General features: G+C 61.1%; 1 protein-coding gene across 1 annotated transcript in view; it reads left to right on the top strand.

The window, feature by feature from the left end:
* Dlgap2 (DLG associated protein 2) overlaps window positions 1-19,016 on the top strand; it is a 506,330-nt gene that overhangs the window by 476,201 nt on the left and 11,113 nt on the right. The window contains 4 exon segments of the mRNA XM_042689885.1: window positions 1,809-2,149; window positions 2,936-2,977; window positions 9,946-10,031; window positions 14,227-14,642. Of these exon segments, the coding sequence (XP_042545819.1) occupies window positions 1,809-2,149; window positions 2,936-2,977; window positions 9,946-10,031; window positions 14,227-14,642 (885 nt within the window).

The raw sequence follows: 19,016 nt of genomic DNA on the forward strand, positions 1-19,016 counted from the left end.
GCTGGGATTTTGCACGTGTGTGTTGGTATCGTACGTGTGCTGTATCTGAGGAGGACGGCTGCTCGGCCCGCCTGGCCCGGTGACAGGTGGACACGGGACCCTGGGCCTCGCCCAGCACAGTTCGGTCTTCCCAGCCTCCCTCCCGCCCCTGCCACGCCCAGAGGGTCACAGGCGGCGGTGACAAATCCATTGTGAAAGTTCAGATTTGAAATGCGTGTTTTCAGAATGTCTCCTCTAAGTGGAAAGCATTATTCTTTTTTTCTTTTTTTTTTGGCAGTCCTAGGGCTTGAACTCAGGACCTGGGCGCTGTCCTTGAGCTTCTTTGCTCAAGGCTAGTGCTCTATCACTTGAGCCACAGCACCATTTCAGCTTTTTCTGTGTATGTGGTGCTGAGGAATCGAACCCAGCGCTTTGTGTCTGCTAGGCAAGCACTTGGCCACATTCGCAGCCCAAGTACCCCATTCTCAAAGAACAGAGGGAAAGCTGTGTCCTCAGCAGAGAACAGAAGCCTGCCTGTCTTCCACTTTAGCGTGTGTGGGGACCCCATGTGCTCTCCCGGGCAGGGGGCCCAGGTGGTCTGGGCCCTGCACTCGGAACTTTCCACATGTAAAAGTTGGTTTGTTTTCCATTTTCCTTGTGAAAATACAAGCTCTCACTGGAGCCTGTGATCTTTAAATGTTTTAAAATGAAAATAGAAAGTGTCTCAGAGTAAAACAGCTGTCAGCACTTTCTTTCACTGACTACAGGATGCTAAATGGTAGTTGGACCATAATTTCTTGCTAATTAACACGTTCCAAATCGTCACTTCTGTGGGTGACCCTCGATGCGGCCTTGGAACTTGTGTGGCCACATTGTGTTTTGTAACTTCAGGGGAACGATTGTGTGTGTGTCTGCAGGGTGTGACTTCTGTCCCTTTTGATTGACACTTGTGTTTGGAAACGAAGGTTTAATTAGAGCATCCACATGGCTGCAGTCTTTTATGTTGAGTCTTTTGCCTTCCAAGTTTGGTTTCTCGAGTGCTGGCTGCCTCAGTTAGGCATTCACAGGCTTGATTACAGTAATTCCTCTACTCTGCCCTCCTTGAGGTTCTAACCAAGAGAGGGCGGCAGACTGGAGTGCTGCTCCTGCTCTCCAGGAGCACAGCAGCACTTGCCTTTCAAAGTGCATTCTCTCTTGATTACGTATTTGTGCTTCGTGCCTCAGTAGTGTCGGTCTTTAAATCTGCTTGTTGGATGGAGAGCCGTGTGGCCCTGCAGCTGCACGTCTGTCAGGGTCAGGCGCGCGCTGATCTCAGGGGTGGCGCACGCGCCCCGCTCAGGTCCCTCTGCGGTGGAGACCTGGCAGCGTGCTCCGCTCCTCACCCACCAACGTCCTCCCGGGATGTGTGTGCTCCAGCCCCTCCCACAGCGTCTTTGCTGGCGCAGCAGCGCTGTGAGCCCCTGAAGGGTCGTGGGGCCAGAGGCTCCCCTTTCCACGCTGCACCAAGGACAGTGAGTCTGCACCAGGCCAACCACAGGCATGCCTCGCCAGCTCCCTCCAAAGGCCTGGCCACGCTGCCTCTCAGGAAAAGGGCAAGAATGGGCCAGGCTGGGGAGCCCCTCCCGGGAGCCCAGTTCCACGCCTGCGGGGAGGAGAGGCAGACCCCAGGCCATCTGCATAAATGTCTCTGAATGGGAACTGTCATGGCATAGCTCCCACGGCTGTCTTAGGCCAGAGGTTCAAGAGCCCCTTGGTGACAGTTTGGCCATGCCAAAGCCGGGCCGGGCAGGCGGAGGGCACACCGCTGAGCTCTCTCCTTTCTCTTCCAGCGGCCACCTATGCCAACTACAAGAAGACGCCCCCGCCAGTGCCCCCTCGGACCGTCTCGAAGCCTCTGATCTCAGTGACGGCCCAGAGCAGCACGGAGTCCACCCAGGACGCCTACCAGGCTCAGAGGATGTCCCCGTGGCCCCAGGACACCCGCGGCCTGTACAATTCCACAGACAGTTTGGACAGCAACAAGGCCATGAGCCTGGCTCTGGAGACAGCCGCTGCACAGCGCCACGCGGCCGACAGCCAGAGCGGCCCCATCCGGACCAGCGACAAGGCCATCCTGGTGTCCAAGGCCGAGGAGCTGCTCAAGAGCCGCTGCTCCTCCATCGGAGTGCAGGTAGCTCCCTCTGCTGCCGCCCGCTGCCACACCGAGTGAATCAGAGCCTGAGCCGCGGCCCACAGCAGGCCCACAGCAGCCCCAGCGTGCTGTGTGCACGCCCCCTGCCAGCTGCACCCCGAGGCCCCGGCAGGGGGCGGCCCGGCTCACACCCAGCGACGCCCTCGGGGACTTGTGCCCTGTGGGGGAGGGGGACGCACCACGAGTGGGTTTGTGTGGGGTTTTTAGCTCTTCGGTTCCTAAAGGGTCCCGGGAGTGGCGAGGACGGGGCTGAGGCGGGCACCGCCGGGCGGGCGTGTGGCCGAGGCCCTGGCCGCGGATGCCTCGAGGTTTGGGACCCCGCTGGGTGACTGGCCCGGCTAGGCCCGGGACGTCTGTGTGTGTGCACACAGCGGTGCCGCTCCTTTCTGACACGGTGGCTGCCGGCTCTGGCTCCTTTCTGTTTCCGCAAGCCTGCTTTAAAAGCAAGGAGGTGCTTGAATCCAGAGCCGGGCCCGCCACTGCCGCCGCCGCCGCCGCCGCCGCCGCCGCTGCCACCTGCCCAGCCCAACGGGGCGGCTTCGCAGAGTGGCCCATCGAGGGAGGCCGTGGCCGGCACGGCCACCACTTGCTTCCTCCGCCCCTCCACCAAGCCGCGTGCGGTGGGTGTTAGAGGTCAGACCTGCAGGGAGGCCGGCCTCTCGCACGGGCGTGGGAGGCCAGCCAGGACAGGCAGCCGCGGGGGCACCGGCCCGCTGGCCTGCTCCTGGGGCCAGGTCTCCACTGTGGCTTCATTGTTTTGTTTAGGACTCTGAATTCCCAGAGCACCAGCCATACCCAAGGTCAGATGTAAGTACCGACTGTCTCCAAAGCCACGTGCGCATGACATTCATCCACTCCCTTCTTGGGTTCCTCATCCGACTGCCCTCTCCCCTCTCCGTCCCGTCCCTATGTGCCAGGCTCTCTGCTAGGTGCTCCGTCCTGCTGCATGGACCCTGGGCATCACAGGGTGCAGACCAGCCCCGTGGAGGAGCGCGGCCGGGCTCACACCACGCAGCCCGGGGCACCCGGAGCTCTCTCCAAGGGGGACAGCCTGTGTGTCGGCCTTGCCGTCCCCCGCCTCACCTCACACCTGGGCCCAGCCCGGGGAGCTCTGCCCTGAGCGGAGGCCCACGCCTCCTGTGTCTCCCCATCCTGACAGGACAGCAGCCTCCCACACCACGTGGTGGGCCTCTGCCCCTCACCCCAGCACCTAGCACAGCCCCTGGCACAGAGTGAGCGCTGCGTAAGTGTTGAGTACGTGAGTAGATGGTTGAGTGCCGGTGCCTGGTGGAGACGCCTGTGAGCCATGTTTAACAGTGGTTTATTATTTGAGCTCATAACATCACAATTGTCAAAACGAAGTCAGTAGAAAAGCTGAAAAAAAATGTAATCAAGAAGTGTCTGGATTTTAGAAATAGCCAGAGAAATTAGGTGCGACTGGGAGACTTTGTCCTGAAAGAGTAGAGACCAAAGACTGGGCGCGAACCGGACATTAAGCAGGGCAGACCCCAGCACGAAAGACGGCATCAGGGCTCCCCAGACAGAGCAGAAGGAAGTGAGTCCTTCTGTGGACAAGTCTCCGTGTCCCACGCCGGGCGCCCTCACTCACCGCAGTCCCATGTAGTCCTGCGTGCAGTGTCACTCATCCCTGTCTGCGTGTGGGCCGGGGGAGGCCAGGGAGGCCGGGGTCAGAGCAGAGGCCGGGGGAGGCCGGGGAGGCCGGGGGTCAGAGCGGAGGCTGGGGGAGGCCGGGGAGGCCGGGGGTCAGAGCAGAGGCCGGGGAGGCCGAGGAAGGCTGGGGGTCAGAGCAGAGGCTGAGGGAGGCTGGGGAGGCCGGGGGTCAGAGCGGAGGCCGGGGGAGGCCGGGGAGGCCGGGGAGGCCGGGGGTCAGAGCGGAGGCTGGGGGAGGCCGGGGAGGCCGGGGGTCAGAGCAGAGGCCGGGGGAGGCCGGGGAGGCCGGGGGTCAGAGCGGAGGCTGGGGGAGGCCGGGGAGGCCGGGGGTCAGAGCAGAGGCCGGGGAGGCCGAGGAAGGCCGGGGGTCAGAGCAGAGGCTGAGGGAGGCTGGGGAGGCCGGGGGTCAGAGCGGAGGCCGGGGGAGGCCGGGGGAGGCCGGGGAGGCTGAGGGAGGCTGGGGGAGGCCAGGGAGGCTGGGGAGGCGGGGGAGGCCAGGGAGGCCGGGGGTCAGAGCGGAGGCCGGGGGAGGCCGGGGGAGGCCAGGGGTCAGAGCGGAGGCCGGGGGAGGCTGGGGAGGCCGGGGAGGCCGGGGGTCAGAGCGGAGGCTGAGGGAGGCCGGGGGAGGCCAAGGAGGCCAGGGAGGCCGGGGAGGCCGGGGGTCAGAGCGGAGGCCAGGGAGGCCGGGGAGGCTGGGGGAGGCCGGGGAGGCGGGGGTCAGAGCGGAGGCCGGGGGAGGCCGGGGGACGCCGGGGGTCAGAGCGGAGGCCGGGGGAGGCCGGGGGAGGCCGGGGGTCAGAGCGGAGGCCGGGGGAGGCCGGGGGAGGCCGGGGGTCAGAGAGGAGGCCAAGGAGGCCGGGGAGGCCCGGGGTCAGAGCGGAGGCCAGGGAGGCCGGGGAGGCCGGGGGTCAGAGCAGAGGCTGTGGCCACAGCCCCGCTCACGCCCCGCTCGCTGCTTCCTAAAGCTGCAGACCCGTCCTGTGCCTGGCCCGGCCTGGCCCCCTCGGGGCCTGCGGGCATGGAATGCTGGCACGCGCCGCTGTCCTGCCGCTGGTGGTGCGTGGTACCTGCTGTGCGGGGCAGCCCTGTCGCCACGTGACCGTGTGTGTGAAACTGTACGGGCCTTCAGTGGACGGGGGCCCGTGTGGCTCCGGGGCCTGCGCACTCTGTGCAACGCGCGCGGCGGCCACCATCCCGGGCAGGCTGTGAGATGTGATGAGGGTCCTGGGGGGTCGCATGATGACGTCCTGTGAGAGGTGGACTCCGGGCCCCCCAGACACCCGCACCTGCCCCAGGCCCGGCCCGCTGGCCTGCTCTCCGCTCAGGCTCCAACCCCCGGGGGCAGAGGGCCAGCAAATCACACTGCTCGCCAGGCCGTGGACGCGTCCCCGAGGGAGGCACCTGCTGTGTGGAGGGCAAAGGTTTGGGGTCAGCGCTTGGTCCAGGTTAGTGGGGAGTCCCACGCCAGCCCCAGATTCACCCCTCGGCTCCTGTAGGAACCAGGCTCAGGCAGGACCCCTCCGGGAACCTGGCCCAGGGCTAGACAGCACCAGGGTGCAGGGGTGGCCCGTCCTGCCCCAGCCCAGACCCCACAGGTCACCCCAAGCATGAAGGCACACACCCCAGACACTCCAGATTCCTTGCTTCTCACACGGACGGGACACAACAGCCCTGCTACCCATCCTCCCGGCCCAGCTCCACAAAGGCCCCGGCACAGCCAGGAAGAGCCGCGCTGGCCGCCGGCAGGCCCCGGCACAGGGCTCCGTCTCCCACAGCCGCTTGTTGGGTCCTCCTCCCGTTGGCCCCTGCTTCTCAAAGGGTTCGTTCACAGTGCTCACACACAGTCAGCTCCTAGAAGTAAGGGATCGTCAGAACTAAAACTCACCCCTGCTGGTGGCCAGAATTTCCCCCAGGAAGGAAGTTCCTCAAGGCTCCATTTCTACTGCACAAAGCTAATTGTTCACCTTGCCCTACATTTGCTTGCTTTTTTGTCTCCTATAAGGCTTCCCTTCTCTGAGAATTTCTGAAACTAACAAATGTTTAGCTCCTTCTGCCACATGGGGATTTGCCTTCCCAGATGGAGAACGTCACTGCTTGCTGAAAGGTTACATGTTCAAGCATGTTGGAACTGGCAGCACGTATCAACTGCGCTCTCCTTTACATGCATGCGTGTGCCTGCGCTCTCATTTACCACACACGCGTGTGCCTGCACTCCCGCCATGCATACGTGTGCCTGCGCTCTCATTTACCACACACGCGTGTGCCTGCACTCCCGCCATGCATACGTGTGCCTGCGCTCTCATTTACCACACACGCGTGTGCCTGCGCTCTCATTTACCACACACGCGTGTGCCTGCACTCCCGCCATGCATGCATGTGCCTGCGCTCTCATTTACCACACACGCGTGTGCCTGCACTCCCGCCATGCATGCATGTGCCTGCGCTCTCATTTACCACACACGCGTGTGCCTGCGCTCTCATTTACCACACACGCATGTGCCTGCGCTCTCATTTACCACACACGCGTGTGCCTGTGCTCCTGCCATGCATACGTGTGCCTGCGCTCTCATTTACCACACACGCGTGTGCCTGCGCTCTCATTTACCACACACGCGTGTGCCTGCGCTCTCATTTACCACACACGCGTGTGCCTGTGCTCCTGCCATGCATACGTGTACCTGCGCTCTCATTTACCACACACGTGTGTGCCTGTGCTCCTGCCATGCATACGTGTGCCTGCGCTCTCATTTACCACACACGCATGTGCCTGCGCTCTCATTTACCACACACGCGTGTGCCTGTGCTCCTGCCATGCATACGTGTGCCTGCGCTCTCATTTACCACACACGCGTGTGCCTGCGCTCTCATTTACCACACACGCGTGTGCCTGTGCTCCTGTCATGCATACGTGTGCCTGCGCTCTCATTTACCACACACGCGTGTGCCTGCGCTCTCATTTACCACACACGCGTGTGCCTGCGCTCTCATTTACCACACACATGTGTACCTGCGCTCTCATTTACCACACACGCGTGTGCCTGCGCTGTCATTTACCACACACGCGTGTGCCTGCGCTCTCATTTACCACGTGTGTGCCTGCGCTCTCATTTACCACACACGCGTGTGCCTGCGCTCTCATTTACCACACACATGTGTACCTGCGCTCTCATTTACCACACACGCGTGTGCCTGCGCTCTCATTTACCACACACGCGTGTGCCTGTGCTCCTGCCATGCATACGTGTACCTGCGCTCTCATTTACCACACACGCGTGTGCCTGCGCTCTCATTTACCACACACGCGTGTGCCTGCGCTCTCATTTACCACACACGCGTGTGCCTGTGCTCCTGCCATGCATACATGTACCTGCGCTCTCATTTACCACACACGCGTGTACCTGCGCTCTCATTTACCACACACATGTGTGCCTGTGCTCCCGCCATGCATACGTGTGCCTGCACTCTCATTTACCACACACGCGTGTACCTGCGCTCTCATTTACCACACACATGTGTGCCTGCTCTCTCATTTACCACACACATGTGTACCTGCGCTCTCATTTACCACACACGCGTGTGCCTGCGCTCTCATTTACCACACGCGTGTGCCTGCGCTCTCATTTACCACACACGCGTGTGCCTGTGCTCCTGCCATGCATACGTGTGCCTGCGCTCTCATTTACCACACACGCGTGTGCCTGCGCTCTCATTTACCACACACGCGTGTGCCTGCGCTCTCATTTACCACACACGCGTGTGCCTGCGCTCTCACTTGCCAGGCGTGTGTGCATGTGAACCTCCCAGAGATGCTCAGAGCAGGGGTAAAGGGCAGGAATTTGCATTTGCTGCAGACTTCCCTGGCTAGTCTCAGGACATGGATGTTTGTTGTCTCCCATCGAGCAACGATGCAACAAAATTTAAGGCTTTTCCTTTCGTCTTTCTACCAGCTGGGCCCCAAAGCTGTATTCTTCTAATTCACTAGAAAAATAGAAACATTGTATTAAAGACCAAAACAGTTTTGTTACGTTCCCCTCAGCTCCTTCAGTCGCTCATGCAGGTTCCGTGCTGTCTGTGGACATACGTGTTCCTACGTGTGAGTGACCACGCAAGGTCCCTTTTCCAGCCTGTCCCCACAACTCTCAAACATGTCCAAATTTAAGACTGCTTTTCTATACTGGAACACGACACACATCTTCAACATTATTATACTAGAAATGTGTGCTCTCTTATTAAAAGTATCATGCGAGTTGAGTTCACCCATGTCTTACAACCAGAGCGATACAACACAATCACCTTTGTGTGGATGGGTCATGCACGAAGATGGATGTGGACATGAGTGTGTTCATAAGCTTGCGCTTAAATACAAATATGGCTGTTTTTATAGCCGCATCATAGTAATGACAGAAAACCAGAAATCATCAAATGACCCCTGCACTGACAGCTCTTAATCGTGTGCACTTAGAGCACAAGGTGGCTCCGTGTGTCCTGGCGGGGAATTTTAAATGTTGATTTTTCGTATGAGCTTCTGGTAGGAAGTATGAATAATCTCCGTGTTCTGCAAGATATAAGATACGAAGGCCAGGGCTCACTTAAAACCACCAAAAATGGTGGCCCCCAACAAGAAGCGAGGACCGCCACCACAGACTCGGTCCGTCTGCTGGCTGTCGGGCAGACACCACTGATGACCCCAGCTCCACACATCGTTAGAACTACACCAGGAGACACAGCGAGGGGCAGGAGCTCTGGGTCCCCGTAGCCCACCGGGGTGGGTGCAGAGCAGGGCTCTCGAGAGAGAGAACCTGGCAAGAATCCCGGTACAGCCCCCAAAAATCTGGGTGTCCTTGGGAGTGTTCGGCCCTTCTCTGGTGCCCAGGAGGTTAGCGAAGCCAGGCACAGAGGGCAGCGGTGCGTGGGTCACGGGGTCCGTGGACCCTGCCACATAGCGATCCGCAGCCGAGGCCACCACGCTGCCCAGCCCCGAGCGAGGGGCTGCCTGCACGCGGCCCAGGGCCACAGACCCCTGCCCACATCGGGAGACGCACCCACCACGCACCCACCATCCTTGTTTGGTGCCTTGCAATGAGTGGCATGTTTTTTTCTTTTTTTTTTTTTTCGGTCGTGGGGCTGAACTCTGGGCCTGGGCGCTGTTCCTGCGCTCTTCAGCTCAAGGCGAGCACTCTGCCCCTTGAAGCACCACTTCTGGCTTTCTGAGTGATTTATTGGAGATAAGAGTCTCGTGGACTTTGCTTCCCCAGGCTGACTTTGAACCGCCATCCTCAGATCTCAGCCTCCGAGTAGCCAGGATGACAGGCACAGTGCTAGGAATGGTGAGTGAGTGCAGGTGCTGAATTCAAATCCCAGAAACACAGAAAAGTAAAAGTGAGCCTCAGTTGTTAGGATTTCAGTTTGGAGCCAAAGTCCTGTGGATAGCTTTGGTGAGGTTTTTGTGAATGGAGCAGCTTTGCTGAGCCTGATTTCAGAGCCCGGGCGCTGTTTCATTCTGTTTTGCTTTCTTCTGACACTGTTCTGTGCTAGCACTTCCTTGCGTGGGAGCTTCCCATGGGGCGATCATGAGTGCCTTGGGATGGAGTTGGGGCCTGGGCCCCGGTGCCACAGGCAGGGTCCGGGACGCCTGGCTTCATCCTGACCTGCAAGCGTCCAGCATCTGTGAGAGGCCCGGAGCAGGGCCAGTCCCCGTGTTTCAGTGACTGCTTCTCCCCTTCCCTGTGTCTGTCTGTGGATGCCGCCATCCGTACTTCTGTTTTCTGTTGTCCCTAGCCCTGCCTGGTCCACCACCTCCACTGTCGGTGTCTCGTGATAATGCACCCAACACAGCCAGCTCCTACCTGAGCTGTACTAAACCAGCTCATTTGCATATGTTCAAAAGACTGAAGTCAGTCTTGAGTTCAAGTAGTTCTGTGACTTTTGACAAAACCCAGTCTCGATGTAAGTATACAGCCCGAGAGCATCTCCCCGCCATGACCCAGGACAGGTCATCTGCCACTCCCCAGACACATGCACAATTACAGCAAAAGAGCGAACGAGAGAAAGCTCTCTGGTCCATGTCCCATGTTGTTCTAAACCAACTTTCTGTGTTGAATTAGGTGGAAACGGCCACCGATTCGGACACGGAGAGCCGAGGGCTGCGGGAGTACCACTCGATCGGCGTGCAAGTCGAAGACGAGAAGCGGTAACTCACCTCTTCTGCATGGGCGTCAGCCATCGGTGCCTGGGGAGGGATGGCCGTAGACCCACACTCTCCATCCTACGGCCCAAGCAGGACTCGCCTTGCGCCACGGTCTTGTTTTGCACGAAGCCAGGGAATAATTCTCTCGGAAGTAATTTACCACCTGTGAAGCAGCACAGCTCCCAGCCCAGGAAAGCACATCCTCCGGCCAACGGAGAAAACCGTCTGAGGGCAGAGAAATACACATGCCTGCCTTCTAACCTAAGAGCAAAGAGGCAGACGAGGCACCAGACAGACACAGAGAGAGCACGCAGCGGCATCAGCTAGTTCTCGGAGGTGTCTTGCTTCAAAGGCAGTACTCAGAAGTGTAAAACATAGACCTGTTACAACAGCTGGCTTTCTAATGAGGGCAGAATGGCTATTTTAGCTTGTATTTGAGGACTATGTGCCACTAGCTGCATGAACCAGTGTCACTGAGAGCCCGCATCACGAGCTGCAGTGACCCCAGCGGCAGCCCCGAAGGGTTTCAGAGCCCAATCGACAAATTAGATTGCAGAGGAAGTCAGCGTGGGTTAGCGTCTCCCCCGGGTCAGAAGTCAGAGCGTGAGTGAGCGTCTCCCCTGGGTCAGAAGTCAGAGCGTGAGTGAGCGTCTCCCCGGGTCGGAAGTCAGAGCGTGAGTTGGCGTCTTCCCCGGTCGGCAGGGAACCGGGATCGCCTCTGCCCCGGGTTCCTGCCTGGCAGCTGTGCTGTCTGTGGACCGAGAGGCACAGAGCCACAAACAGGGCTGTGAGCACCTCAGAACTCAGCACACATGACACAGATGTGCCACCTGTGTGTGCCACACAGAAAGATGCGCAGACGCAACATGGCCACGCGCAGCCACACACACACCCGTGTACACACACTCCCGTCCACAGATGTGCCACACGCAGCCACACACACACACACACCTGTGTTCACACACTCCCCTTCCACAGATGTGCCACACACAGCCACACACACACACACCCGTGTTCACACACTCCCGTCCACAGATATGCCACGCGCAGCCACACACACACACACACCTGTGTTCACACACTCCCGTCCACAGATGTGCCATGCGCACACACACACACACACACACATCCGTGTTCACACACTCCTGTCCGCAGATGTGCCACGCGCAGCCACACACACACACACCTGTGTTCACACACTCCCGTCCACAGATGTGCCACACGCAGCCACACACACACACACACCTGTGTTCACACACTCCCGTCCACAGATGTGCCACGCGCAGCCATACACACACACACACACCCGTGTACACACTCCCGTCCACAGATGTGCCACGCGCAGCCACACACACACACACACCTGTGTTCACACACTCCCGTCCACAGATGTGCCATGCGCAGTCACACACACACACACACACACACCTGTGTTCACACACTCCCGTCCACAGATGTGCCATGCGCAGTCACACACACACACACACATCCGTGTTCACACACTCCTGTCCACAGATGTGCCATGCACAGTCACACACACACACCCGTGTTCACACACTCCCACCCACAGATGTGCCACGTGCGGTCACTCACACCCACGTGTCTTGTGCACACGCTCCCCATCCACACAGACACACACACCCTTTTGTGGCGCACAGGTGTGTGCTTCCTACGCATACCACATCTGTGAGACACGTGAGTGCACACACCGGTGCATGCTTTCTGCACACGCCTCACCAGCAGGCTCCTCGGCCTTCTCCATCATGGACTGTATGGAATGGCTGACACTGGAGTGCTCCCGTGGCAGTGTCCACCACCACCTGTGGCTCAGGTCCCTGGCAGGCCTGTGGCCGTCGGGACGGAGGGCGGCTGTGACCGTGTGGCTCAGGTCCCTGGCAGGCCTGTGGCCGTCGGGACGGAGGGCGGCTGTGACCTTGTGGCTCAGGTCCCTGGCAGGCCTGTGGCCGTCGGGACGGAGGGCGGCTGTGACCGTGTGGCTCAGGTCCCTGGCAGGCCTGTGGCCGTCGGGACGGAGGGCAGCTGTGACCGTGTGGCTCAGGTCCCCGGCAGGCCTGTGGCCGTCGGGACGGAGGGCAGCTGTGACCGTGTGGCTCAGGTCCCTGGCAGGCCTGTGGCCATCAGGGCGGAGGGCAGCTGTGGACCGTGTGGCTCAGGTCCCCGGCAGGCCTGTGGCCGTCGGGACGGAGGGCAGCTGTGACCGTGTGGCTCAGGTCCCTGGCAGGCCTGTGGCCATCAGGGCAGAGGGCAGCTGTGACCGTGTGGCTCAGGTCCCTGGCAGGCCTGTGGCCGTCGGGACGGAGGGCGGCTGTGACCGTGTGGCTCAGGTCCCTGGCAGGCCTGTGGCCGTCGGGACGGAGGGCAGCTGTGACCGTGTGGCTCAGGTCCCCGGCAGGCCTGTGGCCATCAGGGCAGAGGGCAGCTGTGACCGTGTGGCTCAGGTCCCTGGCAGGCCTGTGGCCATCAGGGCAGAGGGCAGCTGTGACCGTGTGGCTCAGGTCCCTGGCAGGCCTGTGGCCGTCGGGACGGAGGGCGGCTGTGACCGTGTGGCTCAGGTCCCTGGCAGGCCTGTGGCCGTCGGGACGGAGGGCAGCTGTGACCGTGTGGCTCAGGTCCCCGGCAGGCCTGTGGCCGTCAGGACGGAGGGCGGCTGTGACCGTGTGGCTCAGGTCCCCGGCAGGCCTGTGGCCGTCGGGACAGAGGGCAGCTGTGACCGTGTGGCTCAGGTCCCCGGCAGGCCTGTGGCCATCAGGGCAGAGGGCAGCTGTGACCGTGTGGCTCAGGTCCCCGGCAGGCCTGTGGCCGTCGGGACGGAGGGCAGCTGTGACCGTGTGGCTCAGGTCCCCGGCAGGCCTGTGGCCGTCGGGACAGAGGGCAGCTGTGACCGTGTGGCTCAGGTCCCTGGCAGGCCTGTGGCCATCAGGACGGAGGGCGGCTGTGACCGTGTGGCTCAGGTCCCTGGCAGGCCTGTGGCCATCAGGGCAGAGGGCAGCTGTGACCGTGTGGCTCAGGTCCCTGGCAGGCCTGTGGCTGTCGGGACGGAGGGCAGCTGTGGACCGTGTGGCTCAGGTCCCTGGCAGGCCTGTGGCCGTCGGGACGGAGGGCGGCTGTGACCGTGTGGCTCAGGTCCCCGGCAGGCCTGTGGCCATCAGGGCGGAGGGCAGCTGTGACCGTGTGGCTCAGGTCCCTGGCAGGCCTGTGGCTGTCGGGACGGAGGGCAGCTGTGGACCGTGTGGCTCAGGTCCCTGGCAGGCCTGTGGCCGTCGGGATGGAGGGCGGCTGTGACTGTGTGGCTCAGGTCCCTGGCAGGCCTGTGGCCGTCGGGGCGGAGGGCAGCTGTGGACCGTGTGGCTCAGGTCCCCGGCAGGCCTGTGGCCGTCGGGGTGGAGGGCAGCTGTGACCTTGTGGCTCAGGTCCCTGGCTGGCCTGTGGCCGTCAGGGCGGAGGGCAGCTGTGACCGTGTGGCTCAGGTCCCTGGCAGGCCTGTGGCCGTCGGGACGGAGGGCAGCTGTGGACCGTGTGGCTCAGGTCCCCGGCAGGCCTGTGGCCGTCGGGGCAGAGGGCAGCTGTGGACCGTGTGGCTCAGGTCCCCGGCAGGCCTGTGGCCGTCGGGACGGAGGGCAGCTGTGGACCGTGTGGCTCAGGTCCCTGGCAGGCCTGTGGCCGTCGGGGCGGAGGGCAGCTGTGGACCGTGTGGCTCAGGTCCCCGGCAGGCCTGTGGCCGTCGGGGCGGAGGGCAGCTGTGACCGTGTGGCTCAGTTCCCTGGCAGGCCTGTGGCCGTCAGGGCGGAGGGCAGCTGTGACCGTGTGGCTCAGGTCCCTGGCAGGCCTGTGGCCGTCGGGACGGAGGGCAGCTGTGGACCGTGTGGCTCAGGTCCCTGGCAGGCCTGTGGCCGTCAGGGCGGAGGGCAGCTGTGACCGTGTGGCTCAGGTCCCTGGCAGGCCTGTGGCCGTCGGGACGGAGGGCAGCTGTGGACCGTGTGGCTCAGGTCCCCGGCAGGCCTGTGGCCGTCGGGGCAGAGGGCAGCTGTGACCGTGTGGCTCGTGGTTCTCCTGGTGTGTAGGAGCCTCGCGGGGGCGCTGCCCCGTCCCTGAGGCTCGGGGTGGGCTGTCTGCGGCCAGCCGAGGGGCGTGTGAGGTGCGGGGCGGCCCTCCTGAGTGCCCTCCCCTCCTGTTCCAGGCACGGGCGTTTCAAGCGCTCCAACAGCGTCACAGCTGCGGTCCAGGCTGACTTGGAGCTGGAGGGGCCCCAGGGCCAGGTCGTCATGGAGGACAAGGGTCTGCAGTTCGGCTCTTCCTTCCAGCGGCACTCGGAGCCCAGCACTCCAACACAGTACGGGGCGGTGCGGACCGTGCGGACGCAGGGCCTCTTCAGTTACAGGGAGGACTATCGGACACAGGTGGACACCTCCGCCCTGCCCCCGCCCGACCCCTGGCTGGAGCCGTCCTTGGAGCCCGTGGAAACGGGGAGAATGTCTCCGTGCCGCAGGGATGGCTCCTGGTTTTTGAAACTACTGCATACGGAGACGAAGAGGATGGAAGGCTGGTGCAAAGAGATGGAGAGAGAAGCAGAGGAGAACGACCTCACCGAGGAAAGTAAGAGGCTGGGGAAAGGGCCTAGGTCTCCTGTGTGGCTGTAGATGGCGATTTCCCGGGAAGGCAAATGAGCAGGCAGCAGTGTGAGCAGGGCCAGACCCAGATGTGTGAGCGCAGACGGCCAGCCCGCTCCCCCCCGCCCCCCGCCAGCTCCCTCTCAGCCCCGAGAGCCGTAGCCACCCCAAGAGGAGGGCGGGCTGCAGCCTGGTGGAGGATGCTTCCCTCTGTCTGTGTGTGGCTTTGCCCTCAGTAGGGTGACTGAGAGCCACTGCATCAAAGCCTTTCTTAGTAGCAAACGTCTCTCATGGTCGACATCCCCGTTCTCTTGAATTATGGCACTAACGAGTTTGGAGCATTTTGGCTGTGTTCTTGTTTGTAAAACCTTGCCTTGGTGTGATGGCAAAGGAAAATGGCAGACAGGAGTTGTCCAGTCGGTGGCAAGCTTGTGGGCACAGTCTTCTCCATCGATGTGACCTTCCCAGCCATGTGACCTTCCAGCCAGACCCTCCTCTCCATCCACGTGACCTTCCCAGCCATGTGACCTTCCCATCCACATGACCTTCCCAGCCAGACCCTCCTCTCCAGCCCTGTGACCTTCCCATCCACATGACCTTCCCAGCCATGTGACCTTCCCATCCACATGACCTTCCCAGCCAGACCCTCCTCTCCAGCCCTGTGACCTTCCCAGCCAGACCCTCCTCTCCATCCACGTGACCTTCCCAGCCAGACCCTCCTCTCCAGCCCTGTGACCTTCCCAGCCAGACCCTCCTCTCCAGCCCTGTGACCTTCCCAGCCAGACCCTCCTCTCCAGCCCTGTGACCTTCCCAGCCAGACCCTCCTCTCCATCCACATGACCTTCCCAGCCAGGGCCCCCGTACAGACCTTCTCAGGTCCTTTATGGCTGGCTTACCAGGTCTCTGTCACGCCACAGAGATCAGTGGCTCAAGCCTCCCCTCCCCGAGGGTGGGGGAGGAAGGGAGGAGGGGCACGTGGGAGAGAGAAAGAAAGAGGGAGGGGAGAATGTGAGATGGACGGATTCAGAGACGTGACGTGTGCTGGGTCTCCACCCCGTGGAGTGTCGGTGGGGTTTTATTCTGACAGTGTTTGAATCTACACCTTTCAGACCCATGCTGGCCTTCCTTTGACAGTAAAATCACTGAGAATCTCGTTGCCGTAAGATGACGCACAGGGATCTGCATGTTATCGTTGTGCTTTGCTCTTCATAAGGATTACGGTTTTTAAGGCAGTGGTCCTTTGCGAGCTCTGGCGGTGGAGAGAGGATGGGGGACACCAAGGCTGTCTTGGCGACCCCACACTTACTGTCCCCGGTCTCTGCCGCTCTGCCTCTCGCCACGCCAATGTTTGCTGTCATTGTCATCGCAGCGTGTCCCACGGGCAGCGCACCTGCCTGGCACGCACGGAGCCCTGCTTCCACCCCGTGCCGCAAAACCACCACAGAAAAGCTCTGACAAGGAAAAGGAAGGGGGCGTTGAGAGTTAAGGTCTACACACACACACACACACACACACACACACACACCAGTGGAGCCTCGCTGAAGGCCAGGCTTCTGAAGTGCCTGGGAGGGAAGGGCCCAGCCTCCCCATCTTACCCCCCCCACGCGCGTCTCCCTCCTGTGTGCTCACGCACCACCCTGCAGTGGCAGCCAGTGCTGACTCCCGGCCCCTGGCCGCTCACCTCCGGATCCAGTGCCCCTGGCCGCTCACCTCCGGATCCAGTGCCCCTGGCCGCTCACCTCCGGATCTAGTGCCCCTGGCCGCTCACCTCCGGATCTAGTACCCTGGGACGCCATGCGGCCACTCACCCTGGCCACAGGGTGTGCGCCTCGACCCCCCAGGCCGTGTGCTTGGGAAATTCAGAAATGAAAGTTAGGAATCAGTTGCTTCTCCAACTGAAGATCAAAGACCTAATAATCAATGTGGCAACGCTGAAACATTGTCATAAATCACGATTGTTATCGTCTCTTCAGGACCATGTAAGAAAACTCTAGAAACTCTACTGGGAAAGTGTCGTGTGCACATTGTAGCAGCCATTGCTGGGCATCTAGGAAGCATAGCACCAATCTTCACAAGAAGTCAGCACAACTGCCTTCCAGTCGCAGTCCTGTGTATCTTTCTGAACCTGTGGATCTGGACTCTTCACTCAACAGCCATTTGCTGAGTGCTTGCTCTGCGCAGACCGCTCAGTGGTAGATAGATGTAGTGCAAAATGAGAAAGGCACAGCACGGAACCTAAACAGGAAAGCTGGGTCCGGGAGACCTGCACAGGAAGCCCGGATGCCATGATGGGGAAAGGCCGGGAAGGGCTGAGAAGATCCATGGTGGCTCTGTGAAGTGGTGGCTTTGTGCTGGATTCCCATGGTCCAGCCGCCGGACAAGGGCGAAGGAAACCGGGCAGAGCCTGGGCTGGCTTCTCTCTTGGAAGAAGGCTGTTCAACTTCACCCTGTATCCCAGCCTTCAGAGAGCAGCCTCGCCTCGGGTCCCGGTGCTCCAGCACTCTCCGGTCCTCTGGGCACCGACCTTTCCCAAAGGACAAGGTGGTCCTGTCCCCACTGCTCTGCTCCATGGGGGTCTCAGGCTCCTTGAGTGACCACGCTTAACGCTGATGGTGCCTGAGGCACTGCCTGGCACCGCTTACTCTGCAGACAAGAACATGAGGGAGGAAGAGGAGGACAGCGTTAACAAAGGCCCCTGTACGCCTCCTCCCAGCCAGACCCTGGGCTCCACCGCAGCCCCTCTGCCTCCCCCGTGGCTGCCGGCCATGTCGACTCTATTTGCATACTTCTGCTCTGCAGCAGCCAACCTCTAAATGAAAAGGCTGAGCTGCGCTGAGCACCAGCGTGTGAGCTGAGCACCAGCGTGTGAGCTGAGCTGAGCACCAGTGTGTGAGCTGAGCTGAGCACCAGCGTGTGAGCTGAGCTGAGCACCAGTGTGTGAGCTGAGCTGAGCACCAGCGTGTGAGCTGAGCACCAGCGTGTGAGCTGAGCACCAGCGTGTGAGTTGAGCACCAGCGTGTGAGCTGAGCTGAGCACCAGCGTGTGAGCTGAGCACCAGTGTGTGAGCTGAGCACCAGTGTGTGAGCTGAGCTGAGCACCAGCGTATGAGCTGAGCACCAGCGTGTGAGCTAGACCAGTGTGTGAGCTGAGCACCAGCGTGTGATCTGAGCACCAGCGTGTGAGCTGAGCACCAGTGTGTGATCTGAGCACCAGCGTGTGAGCTGAGCACCAGCGTGTGAGCTGAGCTGAGACCAGTGTGTGAGCTGAGCACCAGCGTGTGAGCTAGACCAGTGTGTGAGCTGAGCACCAGCGTGTGATCTGAGCACCAGCGTGTGAGCTGAGCACCAGCGTGTGATCTGAGCACCAGCGTGTGAGCTGAGCACCAGTGTGTGAGCTGAGCACCAGCGTGTGAGCTGAGCACCAGTGTGTAAACTGAGCTGAGCACCACTGTGTGAGCTGAGCACCAGCGTGTGAGCTGAGCACCAGTGTGTGAGCTGAGCACCAGTGTGTGAGCTGAGCACCAGCGTGTGACCTGAGCACCAGCGTGTGAGCTGAGCACCAGCGTGTGAGCTGAGCACCTGCGTGTGATCTGAGCACCAGCGTGTGAGCTGAGCACCAGCGTGTGAGCTGAGCTGAGACCAGTGTGTGAGCTGAGCACCAGCGTGTGAGCTGAGACCAGTGTGTGAGCTCTGAGCACCAGCGTGTGAGCTCTGAGCACCAGCATGTGAGCTGAGCTGAGCACCAGTGTGTGAGCTGAGACCAGCGTGTGAGCTGAGCACCAGCGTGTGAGCTGAGACCAGTGTGTGAGCTCTGAGCACCAGCATGTGAGCTGAGCTGAGCACCAGCGTGTGAGCTGAGCACCAGCGTGTGAGCTGAGCACCAGCGTGTGAGCTGAGCACCAGTGTGTGAGCTGAGCTGAGACCAGTGTGTGAGCTGAGCACCAGCGTGTGAGCTGAGCACCAGTGTGTGAGCTGAGCTGAGACCAGTGTGTGAGCTGAGACCAGTGTGTGAGCTGAGCACCAGCGTGTGAGCTGAGCACCAGCGTGTGAGCTGAGACCAGTGTGTGAGCTGAGACCAGTGTGTGAGCTGAGCACCAGCGTGTGAGCTGAGCACCAGCGTGTGAGCTGAACTGAGCACCAGCGTGTGAGCTGAGCTGAGCACCAGCGTGTGAGCTGAGCACCAGCGTGTGAGCTCTGAGCACCAGCGTGTGAGCTGAGCTGAGCACCAGCATGTGAGCTGAGCACTAGCGTGTGAGCTGAGCACCAGCGTGTGAGCTCTGAGCACCAGCGTGTGAGCTGAGCACCAGCATGGGAGCTGAGCACCAGCGTGTGAGCTGAGCACCAGCGTGTGAGCTGAGCAC

The sequence above is a fragment of the Dipodomys spectabilis genome, unplaced genomic scaffold, assembly GCF_019054845.1.
Source record: "Dipodomys spectabilis isolate Male_0828 unplaced genomic scaffold, ASM1905484v1 ptg000128l, whole genome shotgun sequence".
NCBI lineage: Eukaryota > Metazoa > Chordata > Mammalia > Rodentia > Heteromyidae > Dipodomys > Dipodomys spectabilis.